Source organism: Mytilus californianus, unplaced genomic scaffold (assembly GCF_021869535.1).
Source record: "Mytilus californianus isolate M0D057914Y unplaced genomic scaffold, xbMytCali1.0.p SCAF_5, whole genome shotgun sequence".
In the NCBI taxonomy this organism is placed as follows: Eukaryota; Metazoa; Mollusca; class Bivalvia; order Mytilida; family Mytilidae; genus Mytilus; species Mytilus californianus.
The window spans coordinates 92013829-92025378 of NW_026262701.1; the positions used below are offsets into that span (position 1 = coordinate 92013829).

Consider the following 11550-nt stretch of genomic DNA (forward strand, 5'->3'; position numbering starts at 1 on the left):
ATGTATATAAAGAAAAGCTCTTTATAGCCGTTGCATCGGCTGTCCAACGGAAAAGTAACATTATAATCATTTACGATATGTTCATATGAAGATGAACTGGACATATATCTCCAAACGAATTTTATCATTTACTGAGCTACAATCCTAGAATACACCGACGAGGAAAGTCACCACCCGACTAACGGAAGCTTATGTTATAGCCTAGTTGGCAGACGGGTCTTAGTGTCTTCTGGACATAGTGCAGGCAGTGATTTCGTTCATGTATCAGAAGACAAAGGTAAGCTATAGATTTGCAAGATTTTTGCTATGTTGAAACTCTTGAACGTTTTACAACAAACAAAATCCCATACTGAAATTCATTTAGTAAGAATATATTACCTCTTTTAACTTGGAGTTCATGTTTTCATGAATATGTACAAGTCTATAAGATGATATGTTATATAAGATTAAAAAGGAAGAAACAAATTAACAAAGGTACTATGCCGGTCAATATTTTTCTGTTGATGATATATTGGGTATTTAATTTATAGATGATTTATCTTTGGGTCTGATATTCTGAAGGGATGAACATCAATACGCTAATTTGCGATCTGAAACAAGACTAAACGGTTGCTTCTGGCTTTCTGCTATGAAATTCTAAAAGATTTATTCTGGACACTGTACTAGTTCGCGTCTTCTTATTTATAACGTTGCTGTATTAAATCTACTCCAAAGCTCAAACTGGATGTTCCCATGAAACGGCTGTTTGGTACATTATAACCTGGGCGCGGGCCGCATGGGGACACCGAATTGGAATGAGATATAAACTGTAATTTGATTAATGCCGACAAGATACAGGAGGATACAGACCTATATAGGAATATCTTATAAATTGACTTACACACTCTTATTTGTATAATAAGATGGCTGATTGCAGGCTAAGAAGTCAACCGGTGACTTGTATTACAAATGCATATGTTAAGCCTTGGCTTTTTGGTGTATGATGTTTATCAGTCACTCTCCCATTGTTTGTGTCAACTCAATGACAAGAAATGAACCAAGAAGGTGAATTTCTAATAGAATAGAGAATGGAAACGAGGAATGCGTCATAGAGACAACAACCCGACATCACAGCAGAAAACAGCTCAATAAAAATACTTTAATTTTTAAATACAGTTTAACAGTACCAACAATTTAAGTCAAGTACAAAAAGCCAGTGATGTGCAATCATTCTACTGTATAGGTAATGTGTCACAAAATTGGTACTCATTTTTTTCCGCCCGCCCAGATCCGCCGATGCTCCGACGTCCGATATTACAATTCTATAATGCTGGTTTTGGACTTTGTCCAATCTAACCCTATAAAATTAAGTCTCTTTATTGTTTTGTAAAACTAGAGATGAAAAGTATCACTCCATTGATCATAATCAAAGATAAGAACTGTGGTCGGAAATGAATAGCTGTAGAAAATATCTGTAAGGTCCAATAATTTTGCAAATAAATCATTTCAACATAAGTTTTGATTTTGATTTTTTTTCTTCTGTTACTTGGACGGATTTTTAATCATATCAAAACACTGAAATTGTCGCATTGAATCTTTTTGAATCAAATTTATTTATGGTCCTATAAACTTTCACCCAGCATAAAATATCTTTCAGTTCCTTGTATGAATTTTAAAAAGTTATACTTAAAATCTTAAATATTCGCATTGCAATTTTAGACCGACTATATTAATTAACCTTTAAATTACCATCTTTAGCTTGTCATAAAATCATCGATGTTTGCCTGTAATATTTGCATTTTTGAGCCCAACTTTCTTTTGGGAAAATGTATACGAGAATCTACCAATTGAATACATTTCGCAAGTAAATACATATATATACAAAGAATAAAAAGTCAAAATCTTAATGAAGTTTGGTCTTTAATACTAGTATCAGAATTTGATTTCAGTTATTTTACTATTCAATAAATGTAAATGTTTTGACTACAGTGGAGTTCATCGGAAGTGATAGTCTTTAAAGTGAATTTGCTAGCTGTGTAATATAGACATTAATTGTTTTATACTTTCGAATAAACTTAAGAGTGTTCTATTTATTCATGAAAGCCTTTAGTAATTTATTGTGTATTTGTCTGATAAACATCAAACAAAGACGACTTTTGCTTCATTTTTCAGATTTGCAAACACAGTTTTTGTTCTAAATATGAGTAAATATATATGTGAAACCGTTGGACATTCATATTAACCAATTACAAACCTGAAATAAATAGCTTTTAAAAGAAAAACACTTCGATCCGTATTTCAAAATTTAAGATCACCAATGTTCAATTTCTGTTTTCCCAAGAGAAATATTGTTATAGGTTGATCAATTACTGTTTTCCCAAGAGAAATATTGTTATAGGTTGATCAATTACTGTTTTCCCAAGAGAAATATTGTTATAGGTTGATCAATTTCTGTTTTCCCAAGAGAAATATTGTTATAGGTTGATCAATTACTGTTTTCTCAAGAGAAATATTGTTATAGGTTGATCAATTACTGTTTTCTCAAAAGAAATATTGTTATAGGTTTATCAATTTGTATCCTTCCGTAGTGTATTATAATATAGTACTATCCTTGCTTCTGTTCAGTTAGTTTTCATTGTTGTTTTCAGATATATTTCTTAATACTTCTTCTTCTGATTCCTGCTGTAGGTTCAAATATCTTCTTTCTAATAGACGAAGTAAGCGTTTCTTTAAGCTTTGATTGTGTTTTCGTCTTCTTGCTAAGTCATTATCATTGACATTGATGGCTTCTGCCTTTGATGTCATCCCTTCATCTTGTTTTTCAGAAGTAACTTTTATATTTGTGGAAGATCTTGTAGTTGTTAATAACTTTGTCGGTGAAATCGTAGGTCTTGAGGTAACTGATATCTTCAATTTAGAGTCTTTTGTAGATGTATACGGCTTTAATGTTGAAGAAGACTTTGTCAGCGACTTATTTGACGAAGGCGTCATCGCATTCGTTGTTGTGGTTTTAATCGGAATATTTGTTGTCAAAGGCTTCATGGGTGGGGCGTTTGTTGGCTTTGGTGTTGCAGAATCCTTTGTCGCCGTCTCAGTTGTCAAAGGTGTCATTGCGTTTGTGACGATTTCAGATTTAGTTTGTAAAGATATTTTTGTTGTTGATGGTTTAAATAGATTATTTGCTGACGAGGACTTCATTGTTTGGTTGTTTGATGAAGCTGATAATTGCGTATTTACAAAAGCATCGGAGTCTTGGTTGGACTCATTTGGATTGTTTAATCCTTCGATGGCTTCTGTCTTTGATTTCATCCATTCATCTATTCCTTTGGAAGGTACTTTACTAATATTTGTGGAAGATCTTGTTGGTAAAGTAGTTGTTTCTGAGGTTGGCGTAGTTGTTAATAGCTTTGTTGGTGAAATAGTAAACTTTGAAGTGGTTGATTTCTTCAAATTAGAGGACTTTGTCGATTTATTTGGCTTTAATGTTGAAGGAGACTTCGTCAGCTGCGCAGTTGACATAGGCGTCATTGCTTTCGTAGCGGATTCAGAAGTAGTTGGTAAAGACATTTTTGTTGTGGGTTTAATTGGAATTTTTGTTGACAAAGGCTTCATTGGTGGGGTGTCTGTAGGCTTTGGTGTTAGAGAAGACTTTGTCGCCGTCTCAATTAACAAAGGCGTCATTGCTGTTGTGGCTGATTTAGATTTAGTTGGTAAAGATATTTTTGTTGTGAGTTTATTTGGAATATTTGTTTTCGAAGGCTTCATTGGTGGGATTTCTGTTGGTTTTGGAGTTGGAGAAGACTTTGTCGCCGTCTCAGTTGACATTGGCGTCATTGCTTTCGTGGCAGATTTAGATTGAGTTGGTAAAGAGATTTTTGTTGCGAGTTTATTTGGAATATTTATTTTCGAAGGCTTCATTGGTGGGATTTCTGTTGGCTTTGATGATGGAGAAGACTTTATCGCCGTCTCAGTTGACATGGGCTTCATCGCTTTCGTGGCGGATTCAGATTTAGTTGCAGTTGGTAAAGAAATTTTTGTTGTTTGTTTAATTTGAATATTTGTTTCCGAAGGCTTCATTGGTGGGATGTCTGTTGGTTTCGGTGTTTCAGAAGACTTTGTTGCCGTCTCAGTTGACAAAGGCGTCATCGCTTTCGTGGCGGATTCAGATTTAGTCGGTAAAGAGATTTTTGTTGTTGGTTTAATTGGAATATTTGTTTCCGAAGGCTTCATTGGTGGGATTTCTGTTGGTTTTGGAGTTGGAGAAGACTTTGTCGCCGTCTCAGTTGACAAAGGCGTCATCGCTTTCGTGGCGGATTCAGATTTAGTCGTTAAAGAATTTTTTGTTGGTTGAATTGGATTATTTGATGACGATGACTCCATTATTGGGATGTTTACTGAAGCTAATTTTAGTGTTTCTACAAGAGAATCGAAGTCTTGGTTCGAGTCATTTGGATTGTTTAATTCTTCTGCGGGTTCTGTCGTTGATTTTATCCCTTCATGTTTTCCTTCGGAAGGTACTTTTATATCTGTATAAGATCTTGTAGGTAAATTAGTTGTTTTTGAGGTTGGCTTAGGTGGAAATTGCTTAGTCGAAGCACTAATATGCATTGAGGTGTCTTTTGTCTTTGTGGTTCCATATGGTTTCTTAGTTGATCTATCTAGTGCAGGAGGCATTGTCAAAGGTGCATTTGATGATAAAGGTCTTTTTGCTTTCTTTGTTGACGAAACAATATCAGCTGTTGCAACGTTTTGTACATGTTTGTCCGAACCATCTGGAGACACAATTGTAGTAGAGCGCATACTATCAATATTGGTCTGTGTTGTAGGTGTTACAGAATCAACGCAATCGTACCAAATGACATCACAATCATAATTAATTGAACCTCTGTGTGTGGCAGTGAACGGAACATCTATATTCCCCTCCGAAATTCTGTCGTTGTTCTTAAACATATAAAACCGATTCTCTAGCTCCTTCTTTACAATCCCGAAAGGCTGATCCATCTGTAAGAAATAATGAATGTGTATACATAACAAAAGTAAGCTTTCTTAATTTCTTGCATCATAAAACAAGAATAGTACATCAAAAATTTACAGAGGTACCACGGTTGCAAAAGTCGAGGTGAGATCTATGTGGATTTGTGCTAGACGAAACAGTTTTTGTATCGGGTACTGTTATTTGTTCAAGTTTTCGTAACAATTTATAAATCCTTTAGCCTTGTATGTGGTTGTGGTAGAGCTATAAATTTAAAATGATGGAAACGAAAATTTGCCCAAATTTCATTATATTACATGCTGCTGTAACCTTTACCGTTGACAAAGGGACCGACAAATCTATAGGGATCTCTGACACTTCAAAACGCACTATCAAGCATATATTGATATCTTAATTATGGGTAAAAAAATATTGTCTGGAAATAAAATTCGCCTAAAACACCAATCTGTTTAATATTTATAGGTACTATGACCTCGATCTTTGACCAGATGATCCAGATTGTCTGGAATCTAAAATTCTCCTAAAACACCAATCTATTTAATATTTATATTTACTATGACCCCAATCTTTGACCAGATGACCCACAAATCATTTGGGATGTTGTTCTTTCCATCGGAAATTTCGGAAACATATTTTGGTGAAGGATGGATATATGATTCAAAATATGTCATCCTAACACTCATATTTTCAGTCTATCAATTTCTAATGTGACCTTGAACTTTAATCTAGTAGCCTCAACATCAATAGGGGTCTTCCTCACCCCAAGATATTGGTAAAGATCTTACTTATATCAATAGATATTGTTTGGAAACGAAATTTTTCGAAAATCTATTTAAAGGTACTGTGACCTTAATGTTCAAACATCAGTAGAGATCTTGTTCTTTTAAAAGGGCATTAGTTACGAGATAAAAAAAAAAGATGAAATAAGCTAAGAAACATCGCTAATGAATTATCTACTTGCAAGTGAATACTTCGACCTCTTTGAATCCGTATTCATGGGGTGTTGCTAAAAGGCGGAAACGGAAAACGGAACGGAATACGGAACGGAAACGGAAAACGGAAACAATAAGAATTTACATCTTTTCTTTTTGGTTATTTTTTTTCATAGACATGTGGTATATTGTATATCACATGTTTACAAGAAAGAAAAACAGAGTAATAAATTTGAGAAAAAAATTGAAAGCATAAAGTATTGAAATAAATGACAGGAGATGATGAGCCTAGTTATTTGATAAGGGCATGCATATTGTACCTAATTTAATGCGTTAACACTAGCAATTGTTCCATTGAATCATTCATTTTATATTCTACTTTTGCACTTAAAACCATGAACGTAAAAAAAAAGAAAAAGATATGTGGGATAAACATCAATAAGATAGTAACAAAACAACACAGAGTTAATCTACATACGGACTAAAACGATAGACTTTCGCCTCGATTATAGGTTGTGGAGTAATTCAAGTTAAGGGGTTATGCTTTTCATCATTTTTTTTTTTTATTTGTTTCTTTTTTAATTGCCCTGAATTAGGGTTAGTGATGTGGTTGTATCTTGTTGTTATGTTCTGCATTGGTGATTTTCCTGCTATCTTTTCTTGTATAATGGAAAAAAGGCGTAAGACAAAAACAGTACATGGATATACGATTTGTGCAGTGCTCTTTTAAAGCTAGCTGTAGTCATGTCCTAGGATTTCTAAAAATCAACCTGTCCACAGTGTTTTGAATATGATGGCGCTTAATTCTTCTCTGAAAATATTGTCACTCATTTAGTGTAATTTTTTAAGCATTACTATAATTGAAAACATTAACGTAGACATAAAATTGAGAATGGAAATGGGGAATGTGTCAAAGAGACAACAACCCGACCATAGAACAGACAACAGCAGAAGGTCACCAACAGGTCTTCAATGCAGCGAGAAATTCCCGCACCCGGAGGCGTCCTTCAGCTGGCCCCTAAACAAATATATATACTAGTTCAGTGATAATGAACGCCATACTAAACTCCAAATTGTACACAAGAAACTAAAATTAAAAATAATACAAGACTAACAAAGGCTAGAGGCTCCTGACTTGGGACAGGCGCAAAAATGCGGCGGGGTTAAACATGTTTATGAGATCTCAACCCTCCCCCTATACCTCTAACCAATGTAGAAAAGTAAACGCATAACAATACGCACATTAAAATTTGTATTTATTTGTATTTATGTATTTATGTATTTATATTCAATCATGCTAAAGTAATGTTGAAAATTGAAAGTTACTTATATTTATATTGTATAGATTTTAAAGCAGTGTTCTGTCAAAGATAACTAAAAATATCGTTATTCTCTGTTTCTGTTCTTTTTTATTTATTTTTTTATGACGAAAACGATACTTTATTTTACACTTCCCATCTAATCGTTTTGTGTGTTTCTACTGACTAAACACCCGATTATCCAAGATATCATTGATATGTAGACTAAATAACACAGGACCCAGGACATTTCCTTGAGGTGACTCTGTGCTTGCAGTAGCGTTGGAAAGTCAATCTAACATAGTGTTTTACTTGGTATCCACTAACTGTTTAATTTTGATTTAAGAAGTTTATGTGGGGCTGTGTCAAGGCTTTTTTTAAAATCTTATATAAATATATTCGTTTGGTGTCCTTTATCGATGTCTTTGGTCCAATCATTGATGACTCTGCATAGTTGTGTTTCGCGAATGTGATATTTACGAAAAGCATGTTGTTTTCATTGATGATATTATAATGATGGCAGAGATAGAAAATACGCTATTTTGCCGGCTCTGATTAAAATATCTTAATTCAAGCCGGCAAAATAGCATATTTCTATATAAATGGCTATTTTACTGGTACCGGCAACATAGTGAATTTGTTGCAGGCGCTGGAAAAAAAAAATGCTATTTTGCCGGTTCTAGATAAGCGGAAGCTAAGTTAAAAACTACATTGTTTACACATCTATACAATTCAAAGAACTGGCTATTATTTCAAAAGCAAATTTAATTCAAACATTGTTGATTTTTGAAGCTATGTGATTGATTTTGTTATATTGTATAATGTTTTATCAAATTGATGATGCATTGAAATTTTTAACTAATTTTTTTTATAACATACAGTTAAAATATCTGATATTAATTCTTATGCATACCAGCTGATTTTAGAAATAATTTCAACTACATATTTTGATATGATTTCATTGCAACGAATGGATGCTCAATATTTTAATTTTTATTTCTTGTTATACATTATTATTTTCACTTAGACTGATAAATGTTTTTAAACGGTTATACGTATCTCAAATATTGTTAGCTGTTTTCTTATCTAACTACCGGTATATCAGTAATGAAATTGAGAATGGAAATGAGGATTGTGTCAAAGAAACAACAACCCAACCAAAGAGCAGAAAACAACACAAGGCCACCAATGGGTCTTCAACACAGCGAGAAAATCCCGCACCTGGAGGTGGGCTTCAAAAATTATTTGATTCTTTTATGGTGATAGTGAACATTTTCGTATATATTACTTTTCAAAAGTAAATTAATATTACATTTCACACTTTATAAAGAACCGGCAAAATAACAAATTCACTACATTGCCTTGGCGGTAAAATAACCATTTCTATAGAAATATGCTATTTTCCGGCTTGAATTTAGATATTTTGATCAGAGCCTGCAAAATAGCATATTTTCTATTTTGCCTGTGCCGGCAAAATAGCCACTGCCTATAATGATCTAGGTGACTCATTATGTTGGAGCATACTATAAGTTCGAACATCTTGCAGAGAATGCAGTTAATGATACTCAGCAGTAGCTCACCGGTATCGAATGGTCAGCCTTCTTGAAAAGTGGACAGATGTCTGCGGTTGTCTATTCAGCAGGTATTGAGTTGGTATTCATAGATTGTTGAAAAAGGTGACTAATTATAGGTGCTAATTCATTTGATAGTATGTTATACATCAAGTTTGAGAACTAGAGTCAAATTGGTGAACATGAATTTGACAGCTAATGCCCCTTTAAATGTGAATTCTCAAACATAGTTTTTGCAGTTTTGACATATGGTACACAAGAAGTTCTCCGGAAACAAATTTTGTCCGATTTTAGTTGATCAACATTATGAAAATTTGGAACGATATGAATATGGCTCATAAGGTTCTGTCTGGAAACCGAAATGTTGACATATTATAAGCCGAACACGATTTCGATGCAACTCGACTAACAGAGGTTTCCCGATTTGCTACCGTACCAACCGTAGTACGAAATGGGAGCCGTCATTGAACTTTTGAAAATTATTGATATATATACAAACTTAATATCAAAGTATGTTTTATGAATCATAATCAAAAATATTTGTAGGATTTTTAGCTGCAACTTGGTCTTTATTTCACGTGGATATTTTTCGTATTTATAGCAAACAATATAGTGTGTACTCGATTATGCTTTCAAGCAACCGTTGCACGAATGGTTTATAAGTTATATTTATTTCCCCTGAAAATGCACAGGCAAAAAGAACCTAAAATAAAAGGCACATTTTTATTCTATCTCATTTTCGCCTGTTATATTATTTTACAGGATAGAATAAATAGGTAAACATCTTATTGGTAGGCTTTTAGAAAACATGAAAAAAATAAGAGTCATTTTAACACAAAACAGACCTTTTGTTTCTGTATTTACACTTTTATTTTTAATTTTGGTAAATGTCCTCTGGCGGGCAGAACTCGATTTATACCAATTTCATCATTAATACATTATCAAAGAGGTTAATTTTAAATGTTAAAACGGCTCTTATTTTTGTAAGGTTTTCTAAGTGTTGTAAATGTGAGAAAACTGTTAAATTATATCATAAAGGCGATCACCAAATGTTCTTATTTAACAATAAAATACCTACTCTTTGCATTCTTTAATTCAATTAAATGTTGTCACTCATTTACGTAGTTCAATTTTAAGATATGTGTTATCCTGAACATTCTTATATTTTTCTGCGTTTTCACAAAAATCGTCTTACACGTGTGCGAGAAATCTTACCAATTATAAAAGTACGAAGAATAGATCAAATTGTAAGATACGATGATAAATTGTTTACAAAACACCAGTATCAGTGCAATTTAATATAATTGTATGTAATAATGAATGGCTGCTTAACGTCCAGCGGCAAATTAAATGCATATTCAGGACGAGAACGTGTTAATGTAATATGAATACTAAATAAAATTGAGAATGGAAATGGGGAATGTGTCAAAGAGACAACAACCCGACCATAGAACATACAACAGCAGAAGGTCACCAACAGGTCTTCAATGCAGCGAGAAATTCCCGCACCCGGAGGCGTCCTTCAGCTGGCCCCTAAACAAATATATATACTAGTTCAGTGATAATGAACTCCATACTAAACTCCAAATGTACACAAGAAACTAAAATTAAAAATAATACAAGACTAACAAAGGCTATAGGCTCCTACTTTGTACTAGACCGACACACCGATTTTTAACTTGCTTAGTTCATAAGGCAACAATCTGTAGAAAGAAATATCACCCTAACCGGATACCTTATTCTGATGCCGAGCCGACCCGTCTGCACTTACTCCTTAATGTCACGTGCTTAGCAGAGAAGCAGCGAAGCAGCGAAAAAAAGCTTTTGGTTTGATCCGGCTGGGGTTCGAACCCTCGACCTTCCGTACTCGAGGGAAACACCAAAAATTGTTCTTGATTTTTTTTTAATTCAATGATTGTAATCATTGGTATTTTTTCATCGGCAACGGAATAGTAAATATTTATTTTTCAATATTTTTTTTCAGTTTATTTTTTTAGAATGCATTTCTATAAAAAAAAACTTTCAGTTGTTGATAAAAAAAATAATGAGAAGAGTAAATTCGAGTAAAACGTCGAGCGAGCGTAATTTTCCAACAAAAAAAAGCTTATATACAATTAACATGACTTGTTTAGAAACTGACTACTCTAGTGTTGAGTCTTTATATATACTCACTTGTACAGAAGCTGGACGTTTGAAAACCACAGTTGCATAAAACGAATTGTCTTTAACGTCACATGGTAGATTGAAGCTACACGAACCCGAGTATTTATGACTTCCTCTTTTACCAAACACTGCGCTTCGTCCTTCACAAACCGAAGCAATCAATAACAACACTATCAATTTCATCTGTAAGTAAATAATCGGTATAGTAATTGGAAGTATGACTTAGGAAAAGGACATTTATATTCTGAATAAAATTGAAATTAAAAATTTCTAATGTGACAGCATTCTATATATCAATGGCCTATTATAAAAATATCTTGACAATTCACCTATTAAAATAAACTCAACAGTTATACAATCTATAAATTTGTTTAACTTATTGAAGCATCATAGTTTGAAAACTGAATTGCGAGATAAAAAATATCCAAATTAAGAAGTCTAATTTTTTTTTTTCATTTTTTATTTTTACCAAATTATGACTTCTGCAAAGCCAAATATTAGAGATGCTACAGAAATAACAAGTTGTGGTTGAGCCTTTACGAACCAAACTCATCCTGTGTGTCGTAAGATTTTATATAGAAACGTGTTTTTTCGTACGTGGAAGCCTTTTTAAC

The 11550-nt window shown here is 33.4% G+C and overlaps 1 protein-coding gene across 1 annotated transcript; it reads right to left on the bottom strand.

Annotated features, from left to right (window-relative positions):
• Positions 1-1124: 1124 nt before the first annotated feature.
• On the bottom strand, positions 1125-11068 carry LOC127703275 (mucin-5AC-like). Its single transcript, XM_052207791.1, has 2 exons — positions 10946-11068; positions 1125-4980 (listed from the first exon to the last, which is right to left on the bottom strand). The coding sequence occupies exon 2, from the start codon at positions 4978-4980 to the stop codon at positions 2605-2607; it is 2376 nt and encodes a 791-aa protein (XP_052063751.1). The 5' UTR covers positions 10946-11068; the 3' UTR covers positions 1125-2604.
• Between the last annotated feature and the right edge of the window lie 482 nt (positions 11069-11550).